The 25,739-nt window shown below is 43.4% G+C and overlaps 1 protein-coding gene and 1 non-coding gene across 13 annotated transcripts; both read left to right on the plus strand.

Moving 5' to 3' along the window:
* Positions 1-5,248: 5,248 nt before the first annotated feature.
* Positions 5,249-8,457, plus strand: LOC120686223. Of its 12 annotated transcripts, none has more exons than XM_039968406.1 (7): positions 5,249-5,631; positions 5,730-5,814; positions 6,949-7,032; positions 7,549-7,593; positions 7,660-7,794; positions 7,883-7,980; positions 8,054-8,457. In XM_039968406.1, exons 1-6 carry the CDS (start codon positions 5,438-5,440, stop codon positions 7,889-7,891), a joined length of 552 nt encoding a protein of 183 aa, XP_039824340.1. In that variant the 5' UTR covers positions 5,249-5,437; the 3' UTR covers positions 7,892-7,980; positions 8,054-8,457. The 12 variants fall into 12 exon arrangements, 2 of the variants coding, with proteins under 2 accessions (XP_039824340.1, XP_039824339.1); XM_039968405.1 differs by having other exon boundaries at positions 5,254-5,631; positions 7,868-7,980; XR_005680049.1 differs by having other exon boundaries at positions 5,259-5,631; positions 6,900-7,032; positions 7,868-7,980.
* Positions 8,458-11,760: 3,303 nt separating this feature from the next.
* LOC120687073 lies at positions 11,761-11,867 on the plus strand. Its single transcript, XR_005680573.1, has one exon. It is a non-coding gene; the product is annotated as a small nucleolar RNA R71 (small nucleolar RNA).
* Positions 11,868-25,739: the final 13,872 nt, after the last annotated feature.

Consider the following 25,739-nt stretch of genomic DNA (forward strand, 5'->3'; position numbering starts at 1 on the left):
AGTCCATGATTGAACAATAAATCTGCAATGCTGAGTTAAATATGTTCAGTGTAGTAGGTAATAACTAGGTGAAATATGACCAAAATTTCAGTGGTAAATATATACTATGATTTAATATATATCTGTAAGGATCACCGGGGTGTCCGACCCTAGAGGGGGAGGGGGTGAATAGGGTCGCTAATCGCTTTTCTATCCTAGGGCTCAATCTAATTGCATAAGATAAACCTAACACGTCCTACACATGCTAGTTATGACTAAGGTTTATCTATGCTACCCTCTACTTACCCCAAAAGACTTGCCACCTATAGCCAATCCTAATCAAACTAACTAGGAAAGTAAAGGTAAGCAAGAAAGAGTAAATGCGGAAACGTAATGCGGTAAGTAAAGCGGTAAGGGAGGGGATATGCAAACTCCCGTGAAGACACCAAGACACACGATTTAACGTGGTTCGGTTAGGACACCAAAGTCCCTCCCTACGTCCACGGCCACTTGCTCACAAAGAACAAGTGTGATACCGAGTCTCTTCGCTTGATCACCGTCTTGCCACGCCTCCAAGGCTCCCGACAAGCAAAGGCTAAGTGACACCAAGTCACAAAGACGAGGTCACCGCCACCGTCTATCTCGAAGCGTCACCACGGCACCGTCTTCACTATCTTGGAGCTTTAACACCAAGTAGGGGCCTCCTTCCCCGCACAAAGTGTCGTTGCCACTCCACACCAAGTCGGAGGGTCACACGACGAGTACAAGTGTTTGCTTGCCGCAGCAAGACTTCTCTCAAGGGAGCTCTCGCAAGAACTAATCCCTAATCAAGCACTAAGCACTCTAACAAGTGTGCTTAAGCCTATATGATGTACAATGAAGCTCTATGGTGGTTGGAGATGATCTTTAGCTCTTGTATACTTCCTTGAACTCCAGCACACTCAAATGGTGCGGCCTTGGGGGTATATATAGGCAGCACAAGCAAATATAGCCGTTGGAGAAAAGCTGCCAGAAATGTGCTTAACACCGGTTAATCCGATGCTCCCCAAAATGCCATCGTCGGTTTAACCGGTGATACTAAACTGCCCACTGAAAACTAGCCGTTACGTGTACGGGCAATCAACCGACGCAATCGACCGGTGTATGTAATGTTAGCGTCGGTTTAACCGGTGAGTGCAACTGTCCTCTGATCCTTGAAAAACAAACTCTCTGGACAACTGCACCGACGCCATTAACCGGTGCATCATCGGTTCATCCGATGTATGCATTTTTCTTGGTCTGCTTCTGCCATTGCACCGACGTATTCAAACTTCCTATCGTCGGTTCATCCGGTGCCAAACCCTAGCCCGCAGGCCATCTCTGTCATTGCACCGATGAGTACATTTTGCCTTACGTCGGTTTAACCGGTGATACTAAAACTCCCAGACGTGCTCAAGTCAATGCACCGACGTGTGTAATTTGCTTGGCGTCGGTTCAACCGGTGACTTGATTTCTCCCCGTAGGGGCGGCCCTTCGGGCCTAGCTTCGCCTCTCTTCTCTTTGTCATCACTTGAACCTAAAAGCCTGAGTATATCATCTAAGAAAACACATTAGTTCAAGTGTTGCGTGTGTCATCAATCGCTAAAACATTATATTGAAATATGGCATGAGAGGCCATTTTCGCTACAATATCATAGTCGAATTGGCATACAAACACTAGGTTACAAAAAAGAATCAATGTCGATGGTCACCAGATAGATTTCATCTTCATATATAGTGTCCCTAAGACAATTCATAGAAATCCTTGCTGATTTCATAGACAAGAATTAACCCTATAGGTGATTTCTATTACGAACAGATGTATAGGTGAACTCGGACAAGAATTAAAAGATCAGAAGATGGACTTCATGATCAGGGTTTCCCAAAGAGAATTCAGAATAACCGTATAGGTGATTTCTATTAGAACAGTAGGCGTTCTCAGTCAAGATTGAAATTCTCACGAGATGGACTTCATCATAGGAGAATTCAGGCAAACCCTAGGCGACAGTAGCTGTGAAATACCAAGGACGTAGCGTACCTGGGTTTAGTAGGTTGAAATGGCATCTCGTTGTCATTAGTGAGCCCTTGGGGATGAGCAGGACGACGATGGGGGTTCTTGAACCTTTGGTCGCCGGTGTCTCCATGAGCAGGACCTCCGTGGTCGCCAGTAGTGTTGGAGGGAGGAGTCGCCGCCATATCTCGATCACCAGGAGGCACCGCGTCTTGTCGCCCCCTTCTCACCAGTCCATGCGTCGACGGGATTTGCGAGGATTAGGGTTAGAAGCAGCGGCTTTTCTGGGAATATGACGAAGGGATTCCGCGGGGTGGGCGGATTAGTGGTAAATTGGGAGGGAAGATGAAACCGACGAGGACCGATCAGGCGGGGCGGTGTAATTAGCGTGAAAAAATTGGGATGGAAGGGTAACCGATTTGGGATTAATAATATGTAAATGGTTACTTATCACTAAAACTTAAGTGGCCCAATGGTTTAGTATGTTGGTGTTGTCCATGAGGTCCCAAGTTCGATTTTGTGCCACAGAATGTTTTAGTGAACTTTTTTTTGTTTTTCATACTTTTTATGAGATGGAACTTATTTTTGTAACATGCACATGGGCCTTATAGTTTCAAAATAACAAGTTAATTTTACACCTCGTTTACATACACATCTGCTCCAAAGCATTGTCTTAGCTCCAACATGTTTCAAGATAAAAATTTTATTTTTAGCTCTCATTGACCCATTTGTTTCAAGATGTTGTCTTAGCTCCCACATGATATGATCACATATGTGTAGAGATCATCATCGAACATATCAATATGGCTAATTATCTGCTCGACAACACTGTCTTACCTCCATCATGATCCGAAGTAATACATATGTATGAATAAATATGCATATGTTCTTCCAAGTACTCAACTTGGCTAATGAGCCTAACTTTGAAAATAAATATTTATATTAACGCCTCATTCACCCCTTTGTTCCAAGATGTTGCTTAGCTCCCATATGTTATGACTAAAAATAAAGAAGTTGACATTTCACATGATACACTCTTAGCTAATTATGTTGGCTATAAGGGTTTATTGGAAAATTTGAGATTCGAACATATATGTATTTCAAACATGGGGAAGGATGTCAATTCATTTTGTATTTAGTAAATAGTGGATAAATTCCAAAAAAATGTTAGTAGATGGGGTCAATTAACATTATGGAAATGAATTTGTGTCGAAGAAAAAAATCCAAGACAGTAGAAAAAAAATCAAGAGTAAAGTGCACCAGCGGTCCTAAAACTTATCACGTCGTGTCATCCCGATCCCCGAACTCGTAAAATGCAGATTTGGCTTCCTAAACTTAGCTTGGGTTTCATTCAGATCCTGAATTTGCAGATTGCATATTTGATTCCCTAAACTTAGTTCGGGTGCCGTCCATGTTCCTAAATAAAAAAATGTATATTTGACACACTAAATTGTATACAAATTATTTGTCAAACTATCGCCACTGTTTATCGCCACGTCAACCTAGTGTGAGGTGTTTATCGCCACTGTTGTTTACTGGCAACATAAAAGCAATTAGCAATACTTTGTTATTAGATGATGAGGTGGGACCAAACTCTCACCAATGCTTCAAATGGTAGGGAGACATTATAGGGAAGGAGCTCGAAGATTGTGTTGCGAACAAGGCGAGAGTCATGCCTATGTGAAGAAAGAATGTACATGTCCTGAATTTAGGGATTTAACTGTGTAATTTATAAGTTTGTGGATCGGGACGACACTCGACAATAAAGTTTAAGGAGTCAAATATGCAATTTGGGAGTTTGAGGATCTAAATGACACCCAAAGCTAAGTTTAAGGAGCCAAATATGCATTTCACAAGTTCGGGGACAAGGATGACACAATGTGACAAGTTTGAGGACCGCTGGCATACTTTACTCTTTACTCAAAAATCAATATTGGGTCCCACGTGTAATATCGCAGCTATTCAGATAATTTTTTAATTTCAAGCCGGGAGATTAGGAAGTTAATCAAAATTTGACTTTCTTGATCGTTGGTCAGATGAACGATCGGGCACCATGGTTACGTAGATCTCATCGAAACAAATCTGTTTGAATATACACATGCCAAATTTGATCATGAGGTGAGTGTGTGGTGAATCCGTGAAATTTGGGCCGTCGGTTTTCTATTAGGTTTCTATTAGCATCTTAGGGTACGGTTTTTTTTTCTTTTCCTACCCTTGTTCTGCCGCCACCTCCTCCCTCCTGTTCCATGCCGCCTCTCTCCTAGCGCCGCCATCTCAGGTTCCCAACCCTCTTCTCAGGTGGTCGCCCTCTCCCATTAAATCGCCGCTGGTGCAAATGATTACCTATTTTTTATTTACCTAAATTTTGAGGATCTTTTAAGAATGTAATATATTCGCCTCAAATTTCATTTTTAATAAATTTTAAGTATTATTTAAAATATAAGAAAAACCATATCATAAATTATTTAAATGCATAGTGTCATGTATGTTTAATTAAACATGTAAGGTCATATTTGTTTAAGACAACTTAAGGTATTTTATAGGTGTTTGTGCGCTTTGGTAAACATCACAAGTGGAAGTGTCTTATAGTCCATACTCCACACATGTAGGCGACGAGACGCACGGCCGCTAATCCCTTGACTTCGGGTATCTTTAATATTGATACCTGACAATACATGTTTATGAATTTCACAGAATATAAGCATTTTTCATTTGGGAACGGGAGCGGGACTGGGTACACCGGTCAAGAAAGCAAAATCGGATATACGTGATGTTGAAAACAAAACAATTTGATCGGGAACATATCTTAGGCAATAATATATATTTTTGAGAATTTAAATGTCTTTATGCCTTTTCATTGGAATAACTTCACATTTGAACTACATGTGTTGTGGAAAAATATCATTTACTTACCAAAAATATATGTATGAGTACAAACACATATTTGAAGATCACGTGCAACTTTTCACAGAAAAAATAGAATGTTTTTATATTTTAAATCAAGTTTTTATAGTTACTTAATATTAATTCATATTTATTAATTCACAAATACTCTTTACTTGCATCTATTACAGTTTTTCAAAAATTTTATGTGTAACAATATTAAGATTATCTGTGATAATAAATAGTTAACGAGAAACTGGCTTGTCTCATCTCTCACAGTTTTGAGTTTTAACCGGAAAATTCGGCGTTCGGAAACTCGGCGCTCATCTTGTACTTTTGGTGTCTGCCAAATCCGAACATTGGCGCCCGTGAATTGGCTTGGCGCGCCCAACAAAAATCTTTTCCCCATCTCACGCCCTCGGTTTATCTTCTCCTCTGCCGCCCGCCGCCTACCATGGTTCGGCGCCTCGCCTCCACGCCGGGGCCTCCCACACCGGCGCCTCCTCCGGTCTGGTGCCTCCTAGGGTCCGGACCCTGCACGGCTCCATGCCTGCGCATCTCGAATGCGGGGCCTCCATGCCGGCGCGACTAGGGTTTGGTCGCGCTGCACTGCCAACCACTACCTCCCCACACCGACGACACCCTCAGGCCCCTGTGCCCCACCCCTCGAAGCTCGACCCCGAGCGCTCCCTGGAACTCTTACCGCGAATCCCTCTCGCTGGGGAGGTGGATATCCATAGGTACGGCAAAAAAAGAAGAAGCTCTACGCGTCAATTTCTCTATTCCCGTTCCAAGGATTCTTTGATGGTGTATTGTTCTCTTTATCTCGTTCTGCTAGGTTTCGCCCACTGCTGGGGAAATCCAGTCGCCTCAAGACACGAATCTGTGAAGCAGGATCTTGCTGCAAGTCTGAATGTGCTGTGGTACTGATCTGTTCCTATATTTCGTTTGAAGGATCTCTACGAGTTAGTTGCAGTAGCTTTGTGCAATTTGCATTGATGGTGTTTGATAAAAGGCCTGTTTGAAGTGACTGAACCTGTCAGCGTCACCATTGTAAGTATGCTTTTCTACGTGAGAAGTGATAGTAATAACAATAATACACTGTGATGTCTATACTGTACACCTGTGATTGTTCGAAGAAAAAACTTGCAGTTTTAATTCCCATTCTCAGCAACACTGACGTAAGTTGTATTGCTTCTCTGCAAGGTTAGAATAATGGGCTGAATTTCGATGCAGCTAACTGCATTCAGTCAGCCTTGTATCCATTTGCTTTTTAACTATGTTATTGTGCCCCATGGACAGTTATTCATGCCATGTACTGACATTTAGAATGTGCCATACATGGTTCCTGTACGAGAGTATGAGATAATATATGCTCTGTTTACAATGTTTCCTGAGATGGCAATAGAAGCACGGTCATTCTATTAGTGATATCACAACGAATTGAAAGTTTGACCACTCGGTTATTGTCTGTGTTATCCTGTATAGTAGTCAAATGAGTGCAGTGCATTGTTAAGTAGGAGTGGCTAGATGGGACCAAATTGTCCCCGCTAGTTCAGTTGGGGTTTCTATAGAGCAGTAGAAGCTGAATCTTCCTGTAGTTCTTTCAGCTAAAGTTTACTTACGCACTAACATTCGCTTTAGTTTGCATGCTTTGTTTCAACTGTTTAATTGCTCGAATGTCTGCTTTTACAACACTACGATTCTTGATCTGCAATAGTCATTCTGTTAGTGATAGCAGGCTATAAGAAATTTCAGACTTGTGACATGAAAAAAGTGAGACTGCTTAGCAAAAGTATAACCTCAGTGAAAGAGTTAAATTGTAGCTGCTGCAATGCATCCATTTAAAAATTTGGATCAGAGGTCTACTTAACCACTTGCTTATATGATCCACAGATTAGAAAACTGTAGCTGCTATTGAGCTCTTTTTTTTTGTGTTCTCTGTACTCATCTGTAATATTTGCATTATCTGTACTCATCTAAGAACCTGAAGAATGCAAATTGAAAGAGTGCAGAAATGAGAGAAGCTCTAAGTCCTATTCTGCTAATTAAATCAGAGATTAGCCAGAGGTGAAGCCAGCCGAAAATGGGAACGGGGTCTTTACTATCGCATGCTCAGAAGATGCAAGGCCGTGATGACGGTAATTTTTTTCCCTCATACTTTTCTCATCGATTGAATGGGTCTAGCCTTCCAATAATGTCTCTAAATTGCTCTGCAAGTGTGTATGAAAAAACAAAATAAGTGTGAAAAAATCAACACAAACAAATCACGTACTGCTCGGCATTTTAGTTCCATATACTGCATGAATATTTTTTTTGCTCGGCATTTTAGTTCCATATACTGCATGTGCTCTACCCTGATTTTGAATGAAGTCTGTACTGATTATGAGTTTATCTTCGATTGTGCTAACACAATTGTGTTTCTCTGTTGCTTTGGCCGCAAAAAACAACAACCACCTAGTTAATTAGAACAATATTTGGTGTCCCAACAGAGTTACATTTATCCTGGCTACAGAATGTGCTAATGTGTGAGTGTATGTGTGTTTTTTTAATAGAAATCATTTCGCCTGAATGAATAAATTTCTTCTCATAGTAGCTATATGCAATGGCATGCTATTTTAACCACAAGCAGTAACATCATTAAATTCATATGCCAGAAAAAGGGGTGTCCAGCGGGTCTGGGGACCAGTGAGCCAATAGAGGTGAGTAAAGTCATTATATCTCCTCGCCAAATCATATTAGTAACTAACTAATCGTGCATGTTGTAGGTCTGCACCAAAAAGAAGGTGTTAATCTGTGTGGACTCATCCTCATCTGATGAGGCAGGTGCATCCATCGGCAAAAACCTCCACAAGGGAAAGAGCCCCCAAGCCACATATTTGGAGGCCTTTGACAAACAAAAGGTGATGCAAAATGATGTCTTGATTATATTATTCATTGATTCATTGAGTTACCTAATATATTGATGTGACCTAGGTCTGCACCGAAAAGGTGTCGTGATGAGGCAGGTGCATCCATCGGCAAAAATCTCGATAATTAAGGGAAAGAGCCCCTAAGCCACAGCTCCGGGGACCTCTCACAAGAAAAAGGTGATGCAAAATGATGTCTTGATTATATTATTCATTGATTCATTGACTTACCTAATGTATTGATGTGTTGTAGGTTCTGAAAGGAAACTACAAGATATTGGCTAGCAAGGTTCAATTCCTGAAGTACTCTGTTGATGGATTTCGTGAAGCGGTTGAAGAGCTGCAGTTCAACATTGATATTTTGGAGGAGAAGGTGGACAAAATGTACCAGGACGTGTATTAGCTGCAGATAGACGACCTTCGTGGAAAACTCAATGCCGTCCTGAAGCAGCTGCCTGGTGCTAAGAAGGCGAAATGAAGTGCAGCTAGGGAGTTTCTGCGTGGACATATCTACCTAGTTATGGTGTATCTATCTCTATATTTGTAATAACCTGTGGTTAGTTCTGGACTATGGTTAGTTGTGGACATATCTACCTAGTTAAGGTGTATCTATATCTATCTCTATATATAACGAGTCCGCGATCTTGTTCAAGAAAAGCAGGCAGCCGCCGGCCAACGAGTCCAATCTTGAGAAAGCAGGCAACCGCCGGTCGACGAGTCCGATCTTGATCAAGAGAAGTCCGATGAACCTGCCTGCTGCTTGTCTGCCCTGTCGCTGGCTTATTACCTTGATCACGATCGATGATTGCGCACCTCCCTCAATCCAACGACAGTCCTGGTCATATGCTTTTATTCCTAGTCCCAGGTGTTTCATATTTTGGGTCCACCATATTTGAGGCAACGTAATCTATTTAGTTGCAATACACTGATCTATTGCCACAAATGGAACTACGTATAACTACAATTATAATCGGTGGCAAAAGCATCATTTTCTTGCAACCACTTAGCATTTTGCTGCAATATAGACAAATATATTGCAACACACGCGATTATTTAATGCAACGCAATAAATTCGTAGCAATATCATTTACTACATGCAACCACTTTAAATTTTGTAGCAATAACACTTGCTTATTGCAACAAAAATAGAAATTATAACAACAAAAAGCAAATGTGGCAATAATTTGAGCTAGTCAACTATATTTCAATTGGTTGCGATAGCATCAATTTTTTGCAACGGAAATACAAAATTATTGCAATACCAACGGTGACAGTTAGAGGTGGGCCAGCCTCTCCTAAGCCGGCTGGCCTGGCTCTGGTTCCGCTCGGGCTTCTGTTTCTCTGGCACTTTGCTCTCAAGGCCCACATTGCTTCGCAAATCGAGTTGGGTTCTGAATCTTCGGGTGGTCTTTGGACTTGAGCTCAACTCCACTTGGTTCAAGCCTTTCGGCCTTGACTTGTGAAATTTGCCAAAACCACGTTGGTGTGACTTGATCTTGGGCTCAAGCCACCCTCCACAAAGTTTCATGATGAAGTGCTGCAAGGGTAGGCCGGCCGGCCTAGGGTTCACCCCATTTTGGCTCAATTTTGTACATGTTCCTAGATTCAAATAATCACCAAAACTTGTGGAACTTGTTAATGTTAGTGAAAATTATAGCAATATAGTTCTAAAAGTATGAAATCCGAAGGAATGTTGGCGGTAAAAATCATCGAATTCGACCGCCAACAGCCACCCCGAGAACAGGATGAACTTCCACCCGTTATCTTCTTGAATGCGCCGGAGACCTTCCGCCCTAAGCCTTTCATGATGGAACAAACATGTGCAACTCGGAACGGGTTACGTTAGTGAAATCGAAATGAATGTTCTTACCCGCGAGTTGCTCCTTCTTTCTTGCAGCAAAGAAATGAGAGAGAGAGAGGTCTCTTGAATTCAAATTTGAGCAAAAATCCAATGAAAACCCGAGAGCAAAGTTTGAGAGAGTTTGAGAGGGACTAAGTGAATGAGAGTTGAGTGTGAGAGCTCAAAACTCACCCCTCGGCCTCTATTTAAGGGGAGAATGGCCGGGCACCGTTGGAGGAGACAAACCTCAACGGCTAGTGACCGTTGGAGAAGGGTGGGCCCATTAGCTGTTGGCAGGGGGCCGACCGACCCTAGGGTTCGGCCGAACCCTAGGTTGGCCCCCATGCTAATAGCCAGGGCCCACTGCCCTTCTAACGGTCATGTGCTTTTTAAACTTTGGTGCCGGCCAAACTTTGCTTCGAAAAGATGTTCAAAATTATTTTTCAAAGGATTTTAATGCTCGGAATTTTTTTGGATTTTTGTGAAAAATAGAAAAAGTGCTAGAAAGGTTTCTAGCATGCATGAGTGTTTCGAAAATTCAAATATGTAGTGGGAAAAATCGAAAAAGTCAAGAAAAACAAAAGTGGTGGAAAGTAAATATGGGATATGTACCGATTTACCTTCGGCAAGGGCTCGTCATTTTGAGTCTGACGAGCGGGACCTTTCTCCTGCCTTGATTACCATTGTTCGGTTCGTCCTGGAGAATTGGACGAAGACGAAGTTGCGACCTTACACCACACCTTTTTGGCACGTCTTTTCTTTGATCGTGTGGTCATAGGTCTTGATGGTGGGGATTATGGTGCATCCCAAAGTGCCTGCCCTTCGTCATCCTGTTGGTTCAGGATGCGCTGCTCTTCCCTTTGTTTGAATCTGAAGAACATGTCCTCCTTCCCAACGCGGAAGTGGATTTCTCCTCTTCCTACGTCGATCCTTGCTTTGGCGGCCCTCAGAAATGGTCGCCCAAGAATGATCTCGATTCCGAGGTCACCTTCTATGTCCATCACTACAAAGTCTGCAAGGACGAAGGAGTCTCGCACGTGGACCAAGACGTTCTTGGCTATCCCTTCAGGATACCGGATTGTAGAGTCTGCGAGCTGCACAGACACATATATGTTGGGGAGACAGCAGGGTATAAGAGTTTTTCATATATTACCATGGGCATAATGTTGACACTGGCCCCCAGGTCGCAGAGTGCATGCTCATAGTATTGATCGAAGATTAAACAGCTGATCATGGGGACCCCTGGATCTTCTTGAATTGCTGCTACCAAGCCATCCCATGTGTCATTCTTTGGGGGATTGTACCTGCCTGTATGGTTAGTTCGAGAAGTCTGCCAGGGAAGGTTGCCCGACCCGGTAGACACCATATTTGCAGTTTCAATGGGAGATTCGGGTTGCCTCGGAATCTTCCTAGACTCAGAAACAGGAACAGCAGCAGCGATTTGAGCCAGTTGTGTTTCTATCATTTTATTGAAACTTAATTGATTTTTAATTGTAGACGAAAGAGTTTCAACTTTTGCATTTATACTTTCCAGAATTTTATCATTGACAGCAAGCTTTTTGTTTAAAGATTCATTTATTTTAGCTTGGCCAAAGACTAGATCTCTCAAGGAGGGTTGGTTCGAATTAAAATTCGAATTGAAATTTGAGTTGAAATTGTTACCTCCTCCTTGGAATGGTGGGCGTGCTTGACCCCACCCGTGGCCTCCTTGTGGACGGTACCCGGTGTTGTTGTTATTTATGTAGGTTGCATCTTCACAGGTTTCGGGGCAGTCATTCCCCGAGTGTCCACCATCACCACAAACCTCGCATGTCAAGTACGAGTTCATGGCAAGGACGGGAACAGGCATCTATGACCGGTTCCCTTCATCAAGTTTCTTCAGTAGGAGGTCCAGCTTGGCGGCGAGCATGTCCATCTCTTTGACGGTATGCATTCCGCCCTTGGTTCTGGGCTGGGAACGCTCCTTGTTCCAATCCTGGTTGGACACCATTTTTTCAATTAAGGCCGTAGCCTTGGCGATTGTCAAGTCCAGGTAGGCTCCTCCAGCAGCTGCATCAAGGTGGGCTCAGGATGTTGTCGTTAGCCCGTTGTAGAAACTTTGGAGCACGAGCCACTCGTCCATCTCATGATGAGGACAGGCGAGTATGTATTCTTGGTGTCTCTCCCAAGCTTCTAGGATAGATTCCATCCCCGTCTGCTGGAAACTTGAAATTCTTCCACGTAGGGCATTTGTTTTGCCCAACGGAAAGAATTTGGCGAGGAACGCCGTGGAACACTTGTCCCATGTGCTGAAGGCTTCTTTGTTCTGATAAAACCACTATTTTGCCTTCCCTAGGAGGGAGAAGGGAAATAGGCAGAGTATGATGGCATCAGCCGTAACGCCGTGTATGATTACGGTCTTGCATAACTCCAGGAAGTTCTGGAGATGGGCGGTGGCGTCCTCATTTGGCTTGCCATAGAATGGGCTAGCCTGCACCATGTTTATGAGGCTGGACTTCAGCTAAAAGTTCATGTCCCCAACATTGGCAGCTGAGGGGACGGAGAAGTCGTGGAGAGTCTTCTCAGCCATGGGTTCGGTGATTGTTGATGGAGCTTGGGAAGCTGGCTCGCTTGTCGACTGCGAGAGTGGAGGAGGAACGATGCGAGGTCGGACCCTTCTCACGAGCTTCTTGGGATTTTCAATGAAGTTTGTCGGCAAGGAGAAACCAGACGTACACTACCCTATTTTCATCCAATCAGGAGAAAATAAAAAGATAAACATATTAGCCTGTACAAGCAGTAGTTACCTCTTACTCATATTGCCATGTTTATGTGCTTAGTAAAATCTTTACACCTAATGCCATCCCCGGCAACGGCGCCAGAAATGCTTGCTGGCATTTCTTAGCGTTGCCACTAGGAGGGGTTAGTCCCTAGCAATGCCGCCACGGAAATGCCGTGTTGGTATGTCTTAACGTTTACAGAAAGATCCGCAAGCGCACGGATATACCGTTGTAACATTTCACCCACAAGTATTCAGGGTATCGTTATTTATATTTTCCCGAGGGATGGCAAGGTTGTGTAAAGATATTTACTAGTTCCATAACCATGACTTTATGAAGTAAGGTGTAGACTACTGACTACACAAGGGTAAGTGATAGATAAAGGATAATCAGAGGTAATGTGACACACACAGAATAGCCAACTGTCATGAATAAAGAATAAACAAGCACACCTAAGGTTAGTGGGAGCATAGGCACAGATCCTAGTATACAATTAATGTCAGCAGATAAGTTATGTTAGACACATGCTTAGAGCTGCAGGTGCTGGGAAATTAGGGACATCGGGGAGTATGACCTGCACTGGAGAACATCCAGTCCCGTTTCATCTTTGCATGAACTCCTACACGATACTCGAACGTCGGGGAGTACGCTAACCAAGAAGCAGCTTCCCAGCGGACCGACAGGGCTGTCACCACCTGCGGTCTACTCTAGTCACACCGTGGAGCACCATCATATCCGAAGGATCCCGCATACCCGGGCACTTTGCCCGCATTTGAGGTCACTACCCTAGCACCCCCGGGTCCCCCACCCTTCGGATGGACAGGTAAGATGCTAAGGTAAGCCCGAAAGCATAACAAACCGATATCCTTACCCAGATCATCTGGTCTAAGCAAGCAAATAGTATAACTTGATAAGGCACAGATCAAGGCTAAACAAGCTATAAATATAGCAAGATAACCAAGAATGAACTCAGTATGAATAGCATAATGAAAGTCGGAATACAAAGCCATACCAGAGGCCGAGGATTGCTCGCCGACCCCAAGGACGACTGGATTCGCTAAAGAGATGAAGTACTAGCCTAGCTCCACTACCCTAAGTAGTACAAGTCACAAGAGAGTGTGAGAGAGAGGCCTTCCAGTGGTGTGTGTGGTGAGTGGTATGAGAGGCCCCTTATATAGCTTGTGGAGGTCGGTTCCCGCCATCTTCAACATGGAAACATGCCAAACCGCCATCAGGAGAATCAGAGGAAGCTTCCCGCCAAAATGCACCTGGACGGGATTCAAGGGGAGTTCGGCCGAACCCTTGGTTCGGCCGGCCCCACCTTGCCGCCTCTGGCGTCCTTCTCTAGTACACTGCCTAGTTGGCCCTGGTGTTGGTACGTCGGTGCCGTAGCTTCGTTAGTCGGTTTGGTCTGTCAAGTGGGCCTCTATTGCATGTTATACGCAGAACGTGATCTTTTGCGACTTTGTCTACATATTCTTTGTGTTTTCTTCTTATTCCGAACTTGTGCTCCTGAAAATATGAATCTTCGAGAACAACTGTGGAGCTAGGTTAGTGATACAAATATGCGAGTAAGAGGTATGGTTTTCCTTCTTTTATGAGTAGAGTTGACGGTCATATTTCGCACTTAACGATCGTCAACAGTTAGTTGCAGGAAGAAGCTCCCATGGTCAAGCTTATGACCTTAAACAAAGCACCACGGGGAGATAACCCGACTATAAAAAAATCCTTCTCTAAAAAAATAATAATAAGAGCATGTTTGTAGGGCAGTATGCACCTTCGGGTATTTTTTGGTCGTTAACCCTTACAGGTTAAGATTAAAAAGAATGAGGACATGCGACGCCCAAGAACATGGGAACTGCTCCAACTAGATGCTAGGGATTACTCTGAAGGAAAGACCAACATCACACACTTGACTCTTGGTGTCCCGACACACAAAAGTTCAAGTGTGGGGGAAGTTGGTGGGCAAATCACTGCAAATTCTATTCAAGGAGTATCCTAGTTTTCAGAAGGATCAGCTCTAGTTTACTTATTAAAAAAGAGAAGAGCGATGAAAAAAAATAATAGAAAGAAAAGAAAAAATAGATAAAAAAAGAGAGAAGTGAGCGAGGAAGGGAGTAAGAGTGAGCCTGTAGGACCCACATGAGTCAAAGGCTGCCATATGCGCATGCCTTCAAGCTTTGGCCTTACACTTCAGCAGAAACACATTCCACCACCTGGCTCCACCCAACCTTGCCCTCGCGCGCACTTGCAAAGCCTAGATATAATCCTCATCCACTGCAAGCTTTGCGTAGCTCCAATCTAGCAGCTCTTGCATGCATAGCGAGAAAGGAATGCTCCTTCTAGGCCTTTGCTTCTCCCCGCTCTAACATACAGAAAGCAAGAGTAATACTCCTTTTTCTTTCCAGGCCTCTGTTGCTTCACCATGTTCAGTATTTGCTCACATGCATGAAAGGGAACGCACCATGATCCACCATTCCTGCATCATCGTGCCAATGGAGCATGCCACCAAGGCCAGGGTTCTAGAACACTAGCTGTGTGTGTGACCCAGCCTTGCTGTCACCTGAGTCAGCATGGTCTATGCGTCCTCCTTCACTTCAGCTCGCATAAAAAATGGAGGGGCCATCGACAACCAAATATGACCATGCCACCACTGCAGCAATTTCAAGACATCCATCTTACATGCAAGTGGTAAGTACACTCAGGTATGTAACCACGAGTTCACCAATCTCCATTTCAACATAGCTTGATCTTCAAAATTCATGTTTCCTTTGTTTTTGCTCGTATGCTCTAGTATGGGTGTATCAACGTTGTGCATCCATAGGCTTTTTGAATTAAGCGTGGTGCTTAGGTTAAAACAGTCTTCTTTAATCAAATTAGACATGGTGTCGAGTTTGGTTAATGAACTGTTGAGTTAATACTATCACAGACTTTGGATGCATATCTTTTTGTGGACTAACCCCTGCAGAAAATTCCGAAACAAAAAAATATGATGGGTAAGTCCTCAAGCTTCATGCTGGAGATAAACAAAGGCGCGGGAGGCACGTCAGCTAAAACTGCACAACATGCAAGGGAAGTACAGATCACCTTTGCAAGGTGCACTGTGAGTATATTGTCAAAATGCTCCTTTATATTTGTGCAAGTTTTACCCCAGCCTTGTTTAAAGATACAAATTTGGTGAACAACAATAAAAAGAAATAAAATCCTTTATAAACAAAAAGAGGAAATATCTCTCTTGAAAAATTGATGAAAAAATAATAATGGCAAGCAACCTGGGATCCATGCAATTTGAACTTTGGAATCTGATTTTTAATTAAGCATGGATGTGAACAACAAATAAAAAAATGATGAAATTCTTTCAAAGAAAAAAAATCTTTAGATTTTCTCGAATATTTGTTGTCCACTAACCTTTTGCAGGAAATGAAAAGAAAACAACTAAGGAGCAGCATGAACACTCTAACACTCATACAGCTCTCCTTGGTCCAAGAAGGAGATAGACGCACAAGGAGCCAAGCAGAACGAAGTGCAAAGTTTGGCTTTATGAATATAGAGCTTAACTCTTGCATCTTTGTTCAGCGATTGGTAAGTTCCATTTGGTAAAAATTCCACATACCTTGTGCACCCTCGTTCATTTCTTCACCCTGCAAAGTTACATAGGATGCCTAGCTTGCCATAATAAAAAGAAAATAAAAAAATATACATATAATGAAAATAATAATAAAAAGAAACTTAGGCACTTAAGCATTTCATGCACCTCGCCTCAATTAAAATTTGACTCCCCGGTAATTCAAAACCAGTAGAGTCCTTGTTTGTATTGTCTTCCTTTTGTATAAAAGCAGGTACAAGAATAAGTGTGGGGGAGATCTTTCAAAGACGCCATTTGCAAACTCATTCAAGATCTCTCCCCCAACATGTTGCACAACATCACCAGTCCTGCACGGTGAAGAACAGGACATATGGGATCCAGAGAGGGATGACCGAACCTTTGGTTCGATCAAACCAACTCTGATTTCCCTCAGTCACCTCTTCTTCCTCTTCAAATGATGGTTTGTGCAAACACACTCCTCATACTCCCTAAGTCTTTGAGTTTAATTGATTTTAATGCTAATCACTAAAAATTTAACTCAACAAACCTTGCTAATCTCATGCACTCCATGCACTTCTTGATAAACTTGCATACTCTTTATTCCTTGACTTTCACCTTGTTCTTGTGAACTAAAACATGATAGGGAACCCATGCTATCTAATAATTGACTTTTGAGATATGGTTAAAATGAATGAACCTAGTTCTTCCTTGCAAAGTAGTTGGGATTTCTTTTATAAAATTTAAAAATTTAATAGCATGGCTCCTCATTTGTTTATGAAATTCCTATCCAAGGACATATGTTGTTCGAAATTTAAAACCATCTACATATGCAACTTGTTATCTCATTGAGCTTTGTCAAATTATTGTGACCCTTTGTGAGATACATTTCATACTCCCATGATCAAGATCACGTACACTCCACATATATTCTGCCAACTTCTACATTAGAAGTTGCGCGAGAACATTTCACCCATCCATCCACATCATCCCACAAAATAAAACTCCATGTTATTCATGACTACTCTCTCCAAGTTATCATTTCAAGAAAAAGGACATAGGCTTTCAAAAAATGAATAAAAGACATGCTCAAGAAAGCATTATGAAAAAAAAAGTTTGGACACATGAAGGTCCAAAGAATTAAAAAAAAAGAGTTGGACACATGATGGTCCAAGTATTCAAAGAAAAAAACAGAGAAAGAGATAGCCCATGTCCAAAGAAAGAGAGTGAGAGAGATAGTTCATGAAAGGAGTCCACACACCATCCATACAAAAATATTCACACACATGCACATCTTGATCAAGGTTTATGACTTGTTCCTCCTTCGGATCCAGTATTTGACTTAGCAACATATGAGGAACAAGTATGCCTTCAACTTTCTCTCTAACCTGAGCTCCACATAAAAGCCTTTCTAGAGGTAGGAGAAAAAGACGGCAATAATTTGCCTTGGTGAGGAAACCAAAAAGCAAAAAGAGAGACCTGAGAGAACAAACTGAGGAGCTAGGCTATATTTGATTTCAAAAATTCATGAAATCCAAGTTTCTGAGTAAGGGAGACTAAGGAACCTGAAGTTTAAACCGTTCCAAGTTTCAACTATCAAGGTAAGCATGGTAGACACTTAAAAACTTCACAAGTCTGGGAGAAGCTTGGAATAATTTGTATGCAGGTTTCTTCAAAGGAGTTGCATCCACCTTAGTCTTCGCCTCTTTACTCGAGGACGAACAAAGGCTAAGTGTGGGGGTGTTGTTGACGGTCCTTAAGTCAGAAATAAAGCCGTTAATTCCTGCAGCTTTTCATAACATTCAATTACCAAACATAGCTATAGGGCTTATTGCTAACCATTTCCACAAGTTTTGGTGATTCTTGGTTTGCAGGGACACAAGTTGGGAATAACATGAAAACACGCAGAAGACACAATAGAAATACACAGAACATCGCTGTCTGCGTTACACATCCAAAAGAAGCCCATTTGACAAAGCAAACGGACCAACCAAGGCCGGGCATCGCGAATCCTGAACAAGGGGCCCACAAGGAGTGCACCGGCCAAAGATGGGCCCAAACCGCCTTAGTCGGGGTTTGGCCGAACCCATGGATGGGCCGACCCCCTTCTGAGGCGGTTTAGGCTCATCTTTGGCAGGAAGATCCCTCTTATCCTCTAGAAGGCGGTTATCAGTGATCCCGCCCTTATCTCACCCAAGAACCAACCTATTAGGACTATAAAAGGGGCCTCCCTCACCCCTCTAAAGGCATTCACCATTCACATTCACTTGTTGGAGAAGTAGTGGTAGGACTCCACTTGTGTCTTTAGAGTAAGGAGTGTGCGAGGAGGAGGATCGGAGAAGAGCTGGAATTGTCGGCCTCTCTTCGTCTTGTACCTCAATGGGTACGAATCACTTGAGTAAGTATCCGGAGTTCATCTTCTGTTAAGTTCTTGGTTCAGTATTCTTAAGTTATTCTTTTGTTTACGGGTTCATCGTCTGTTCTCGTAACGGATACTCTAGTAGAGGCCCCTGATAAAGACGGGCAACCCTGTACGCCGCTAGAGTCGTAATTGAAGGATTAGACGTGGTGTCTAGGCCCTAGATTGCCTTTGTTTGCCTCGTACTCTATAGTGTTGCGGGGTAGACCGCAGGTGGTGACAGCCCTGTTGGTTCGCTACGAAGCTGCTTCATGGTTAGTGCACTCCCCCCTGTCCGAGTACGGCGTAGAGCCACAAGCCGGAGGTCCCTAACAGTACCTGGGTCAGACCGGTGCCCGAAGTAAACGAGTGAAAGCCTAACTCTATCTTACCTTGATCCTTATCTTTAGATAAACCAGACTACCCAAAGCTCTCCTACCTCTTGTTCTCCTGGGTTAAATTAGCCAGAAGATCATTACACATCTGTTCCGTGAGGAAATACGATACCCTGAATACTCTCCGGGTGAAGTGCTACAACGGTATCTTCATTGCGCTTGCGGATCTTTTCTGTGATCGTTAAGAAATACCAACAGTAGCACTCTTCTAGTTTGGATTTGCGAGATATAATCAGTAGCCTTGATTAATTTAGCACTTGCAGTCATTCATGTTAAGTTATTTGAATACTGACTATATGTAACATACCACCGAGTTTCCAAGCAAGCAATTTCGGCCGCTACAGGAACCCAGGGCGGATGAATGTTGGGCGCACCTCAACCAACAGGAAGCCAGGGATTCAAGTTGGGGGCGCCTCAACAACTCCCAGGATTGAGGTGAGGATTTGACTTTTTAAGTTCAGGTCTATAATATAAGTGCATGCATATTGTCAAAAATAGAAGGCGCAGTCACAACTCACAATAGCACCATTTTTAATCACATAGTTGTATGAACAGAGGACCCGCATAGTGCCGCTGACGGCCGCCGCAAGGGCCATGGTGAAGGAAAAGGGAGTGACATCGCCGCGTCGATTTGAGGTGAGTCAGATGATGAACACACCTCCATATTCGAGATATTGACTCTGACATATATGTCTTGTGCATGCATGTAAAATTGAAGGAAGGAATGATGCATGTGTACAAAGTGGAAAAAATCCAACTCACGATGCAATTCTCAGAGGACAGCGACATTGAGGACCATGCCAAGGTTCTGCGCACCAAGGAGGTATTTGTTGTACCCATTGCAATCCAACCCTCATCAATGCCATTGCCTATGTAATTTTTATCAAAATCATCAGATCCATGCAAAGGCTGAGGAGCTTTGGCTTGCTATCAAACGCAAGATGAAGGAGATCCGCTGCACTAGTAGCAAGGCCAGTGCGCCAGCCAAGAGGCAGGGACACAGCGCAGGTGGCGTGGCCTCAAGGCCCAAAATTCCCCAAACAAGCTCGTCATCGAAATCCTCGACTGAATTGGCAGGCGGGGTAAATAACTAGACAGAGCTGCTTTGATGACATCTTTTGATTGTAATATGAACCATCTTTTGTTTTGCGATGTAAGGAACAAGTATATGGATGAAACTGGCTGATATTGCGGTCATGTTATGTAATCACTGGCTGGAGGACTATTGTTCGCTGATCCTGAAAAAATCAGTTGCTTACTACATTTCTGAGTTGTATCTGAATGTATAGTGATTACCTGATAAAATCAATTGGTAACTATATAATGTCTGTTGGTTATGACTAATATGTTTCGGCGACAACAATTACCATATATGCCAAAGTGAAACAATAACATAACCATATGACTCAAACTTGTTCATCCCACAATTGGTTAACTAGTCCGGTACACAATAGATAAACTTCACGCAAAAAAATCATCTTCGCCTCCACCATGGGAACTGTCCACTGCTGGTGCGACGACTCCATCTGCGATGTAGGTATCTGTTGACATTTCTTAGCACAATCACTAGGGACGGGGTTGTTAAGCCCATTCCTCGGCAACGGTGCCAGAAATGCTTGTTGGCATTTCTTAGCGTCACCACTAGGAGGGGTTAGTTCCTAGCAACGCCGCCAAGGAAGTGCCGTGTTGGTATGTCTTAACATTTACAGAAAGATTCATAAGCGCACGGATATACTGTTGTAGCATTTCACACGAAAGTATTTAGGGTATGATAATTTATATTTTCCCAAGGGATGGCTAGGTTGTGTAAAGATATTTACTAGTTCTATAACCATGACACTTATGAAGTAAGATGCAGACTACTGATTATGCAGGGGTAAGTGATAAAGAAAGGATAATCAGGGGTAATGTGACACACACAGAACATCCAACTCTCATGAATAAAGAATAAACAAGCACACCTAAGGTTAGTGGGAGCATAGGCATCAGATCATAGTATACCATTCATGTTAGCAGATAAGTTATGTTAGCCACATGCTTAGAGCTGCAGGTGACGGGAAATTAGAGACATCGGGGAGAATGACCCGCACTGGAGAACATCCAGTCCCGTTTCATCTTTGCATGAACTCCTACACGATACCCGAACGTCGGGGAGTATGCTAACCGAGAAGCAGCCTCCCGGCGGACCGACAGGGCTGTCACCACCTGCGGTCTACCCCAGTCACACCGTGGAGCACCATCATATCCGAAGGATTCCGCATACCTGGGCACCATGCCCGCATATGAGGTCACTACCCTAGCACCCCCGGGTCGCCCACCCTTCCGATGGACAGGTAAGATGCTAAGGTAAGCCCAAATGCACAACGAACTAATATCCTTACCCAGATCATCTGGTCTAAGCAAGCAACTAGTATAACTTGATAAAACATAGATCGAGGCTAAGCATGCTAAGAACATATCAAGATAACCAAGAACGAACTCAATATGAATATCATAACGAAAGTCGGAATACAAAGCCATACCAGAGGCCGAGGATTGCTCGCCGACCCCGAGGACGACTGGATTCGCTAAGAGATGAAGTACTGGCCTAGCTTCACTACCCTAAGGAGTACAAGTCACAAAAGAGTGTGAGAGAGAGGCCTTCAAGTGGTGTGTGTGGTGAGTGGTATGAGAGGCCCTTTATATAGCTTGTCGAGGTCGGTTCCCGCCATCTTCATACATGGAAACATGCCAAACTGCCATTAGGAGGATAAGATCAGTTTTCTTGCCAAAATTCACCAAGAGAAGCTTCCAGGTGGGGTCGGCTGACCCCCCCTTGGCCGCCTCTGGCCACCACCTTTGACTGGGTTGCTGCCTGGTGGGTCCTAATGTCAGATGGTCGGTGTCGAGGCTTGGTTGGTCGGTTTGGTCTGGTTTGTGGGCCTCCTTTGCATGTGTTACACAGGATGTGATCGTTTGCGACTTTGTCTGCGTATTTGTCGTGTTCTCTTCTTATTCCGGACTTGTGCTCTTGAAATCATAGATCTTCGAAAACAACTGTGGAGCTAGGTTAGTGATACAAATATGTGAGTAAGAGGTATAGTTTTCCTTCTTTTATAAGTGTGGTTGACGGTCATATTTTGCACTCAACGACCGTCAACAGTATCATCGTCCTCGTCGTCATCTTCTACTATGTCAGCAAAACTCGGTTCAGAGGTCGGTGCCTGACGAGCCTCTTCAATTACTTTTGCATCAACTGTTGCATCTTCGACATCATTCCTACTCCAATTCGTCAAATCGTGAATTTGATTTGAAATATTCATATACTCCACTCCTGTGACAACCATGTACACTTCTCCGGTATCATCAACAGTATTTGGTGGGTTCTCCGTTTCAGGCATAGCAAATAGGTTCCTAGGTTTCATTCTTAGGACACTAGACAAGTTACTTTTTCTTGCAGATTTCACATAACAAACTTGCTCTGCTTGATTCGCCATGATGTATGGCTCATCTGCATAGCTCAACTTGGTGGTGTCAATATCAATAATCCCATACTCATCTCTACTATACCCTCTGCTTTTGCTCTTACTCTTACTAGGTGCTGGAGGAACATCAAACCAGTCGCACTAAAACAGCATGACTTCATTTTCGTTTGCAAAATCGAGGACGGTGATTTTTTTAATGACACCGTACCATTCCATGCCATCGCCCTGGACGACAACACCACTATTCTGTGTGGTTAGATGCTTCTCTATGTCTCTTCTCCGGAAGAAAAAACCATTAATGGAGCACCTGTTTCTCACACGAATACGATGATCCGGACCCCGAGCCAAAGCATATAGCATATCACTAACTTTTCCCTGTGCATGTAGTTCGCTGACCTGCGATCACAATTATTTGAAAATAGGTGAACAAATATATAGTGTTGTTATCCATAAATAATTTATACACAAATTATGAATAATAAAATTATACAATAAAATGACTCACCTTATGCTCGAACCATGATACAAATAGTTCCCTGCGCCTTTTATCAACATTCACTGGATTTCTCCCTCTCAATTCTTTCTTATGCTCACTGCGAGAAAAATAAACATAGGCCTTGTCAATTACATATGCAGTCAACAAAATGAAATACGATTTCACTAGAAGCTTACTATATCCATGGAATGGCCTCATCACAATTGGATAATATGTAGCGTCTCATCATCTGGAGGTCATCAGAAGATGTAGACTCGACCTGATCACTTCTCTTCTTACTGAAGTCCATCCTACTGAATACACTCAAACCAGATGGTGGTTCACTAACAGCGCTCCTTTCTTGACGGTCTGGCCGATTAAGCTTTGTACTAACATCTTCAAAGAACCGAGAACAAAATGTAAGACACTCCTCTGAGATGTATCCCTCTACTATCGAACATTCTGGGCAAGCTTTGTTCCTCACATAACCTTTGAGGGTACGTAGGTATCTCTCCACTGGATACATCCATCTATAGGAAACAGGGCCTCCTAATCTGGCCTCCCAAGCAATATGAGCTGGCAAGTGCATCATAATATCAAAAAATGCTGGAGGGAATATCATCTCAAGCCGACAAAGAGTCTCTCCTATAGAATTGCAGAGTTTCTCAAGTTCAGATACCTTAAGCTCCTTTGAACAGATTTTGTTAAAAAACTTGCTGAGATGGATCAATGGGATCACTACATCTGTATGCAATATGTCACATACCACCAAGGGTAAAAGCTTTTGAAATATAATATGGTAGTTATAACTTTTATGTCCAGCTACCTTGCAACCTTTGACATCAACAGATCTCCTGATATTTGAGGCATAACCATCTGGTAGCTTAACATCATGAAGAAAGTTGCAGAGAATTTACTTCATCCCTGGACTTAACTTGTACAATCCTACTGGCAACTTGTATTTACCTTTTTCGAGCACAGGATGTTGTTGGCACTCCTTAGCCTAACGAATTACTCCGCAAGCACACAGAGACCGATTGTAGCTTTCACCAGGGAGTATACCTAGGATATCGAATCCAAGGAACGGTAAAGCTTAGACTAAACTTAGAGATCTTCAACCGGACACAACCAGCGAGAAGAAGATAAAGGGAAGAGGGCCTAACTCCAGATAACCTACTACTCTGACTAGTTGACGAGCTAACTACTGATTTGATCTGCTTAGGCAGCTGGAAGAGGAAGGACTTCAGAAAGGGGTGAGAAGGGAGTCCAACGGCAACCTGCAACTACTGCTATGAAAACACCCGAACGTGGTGGTCTACAAGGGATGGATAGGGCTGTCACCACCTACCGCCTACCACAACGGTTCCGTGGGATGGAACACAACCTGAGATAACTACCAAGCCTGGGCACCACGCCCACAGCTCTCGAGCTACTTGCTCCTACCGTGTACTTAGATAGAAAGCAACCTCAAATAAGCAGAACTTGCTACTTACGCAAGCTCAGGATCCCGCAGATCAAAGTAAGTACTTCAACAAGTAATTAAGACAGAAAGTAAAGCTAGCGAGAAATTGAAGTTGAGACAAGGAACTTACTCAAGTATATTCCTCCGAGGTGGATACATAAGGGGAGTAAGGCCAAGAGAACTCGAGTTCGCTCCTTTCAGCTCGGCTTTCACCAGAGCACTCATCTCACTCTCTTCCTACTCAACACAAGAGTGTAACAAGAGACTCTCTTCTCTAATGGATGGGTGTGCGTTACAAGAGGGGGTTTGGGCTCTATTTATACTACTCTATGGTCGGTACTGAGCTGAGCATTGGTTGCATGCAGGTAAGGTAGTTGTGCTTGTCTTCCACGCCAAGGGAGAGCATCAGAGGCCGCCATGTGGGGCCGGCGGGCCTCCCCTAGGCCGGCCGGCCTGGGGATGTGGCCGTCTGGCCACCGCCTTTGAGTGGGCGCTCTATATCTCATCCTAAAGTCGGTGGCAGTTGCGTGGCTCCAACGGAGGCAGTTAGAGGCCGGCCGACCTCTCCTAGGCCGGCCGGCCTGGCTCTGGCTCGGTTCGGGCATCCGTCGCTCTGGTACGTTGCTCACAAGACCCACATTGCTCCTCAAGTTGAGATGGGTTCTGATTCTTTGGGTTGTCACTGGATTTGGGCCCAACTCAACTTGGTTCAAGCCTTTCGGTCTTGACTTGTGAATTCTGCCTGAACCACATTTGTGTGAACTTGATATTGTGCTTAAAACCATGTTCCACAAAGTTGCACGACGAAATGTTGCAGGCGTAGGCTGGCCGGCCTGGCCTAGGCCGGCCATCCTGGGATTCACCCCATTTCGGCTCATTTTTGTACATGCTTCTCCTGGACTCAAACACTCACCAAAACTCATGGAACTTGTTAATGTTAGTGAAAAATATAACAACATAGTTCTAAAAGAATGAAATCCGAAGGAATGTTGGCGGTAAAAATCATCGAAATCGACCGCCAACACACCCCCACACCTAGACTTTGCTCATCCCGAGCAAAAGAAGTCGACACAGATCCTGAGGATCAAGCAAAGTCTGGGGTTCACGAACTCAGGTATGCATAAGAATTATTTCAGAGCTTTCCTCTCATACCTCAGATTCCTAATTGCTAACACCTTCACGTTCACCTATTGATCTCAAGAATAAATCAATGAAGATCATGACTAGCTCCTGATTCGCAGTACATGGAAGATTTTTGTTTTTAAATAAGTTCAAGGCATACACTTTTTTTCTCAAGTCTGTATTCACTCGATTTTGTTCACAACCTCACTGGCTCTCCCAGAAGTTGTTCTGTAAATGAGTATGTGGAGCTAAGTGAAGGATGTTGCATACCCTCAACATTTATATTGCAAGATCAAACCTAGTGTCTCTTAGCAGTCTAGATGCTCATCTCATGGGTCAAGTGCAAGTGAGAGATGAAGTTATATTTCCATGGTGGTTTTGTGTCTAGCACCCTACATCTCCCCCTTCTTCTTCTCTTTTTTTTTGTTTGACAAGACATCA

This window comes from Panicum virgatum, chromosome 8N, assembly GCF_016808335.1.
Source record: "Panicum virgatum strain AP13 chromosome 8N, P.virgatum_v5, whole genome shotgun sequence".
NCBI classification, from domain to species: Eukaryota; Viridiplantae; Streptophyta; class Magnoliopsida; order Poales; family Poaceae; genus Panicum; species Panicum virgatum.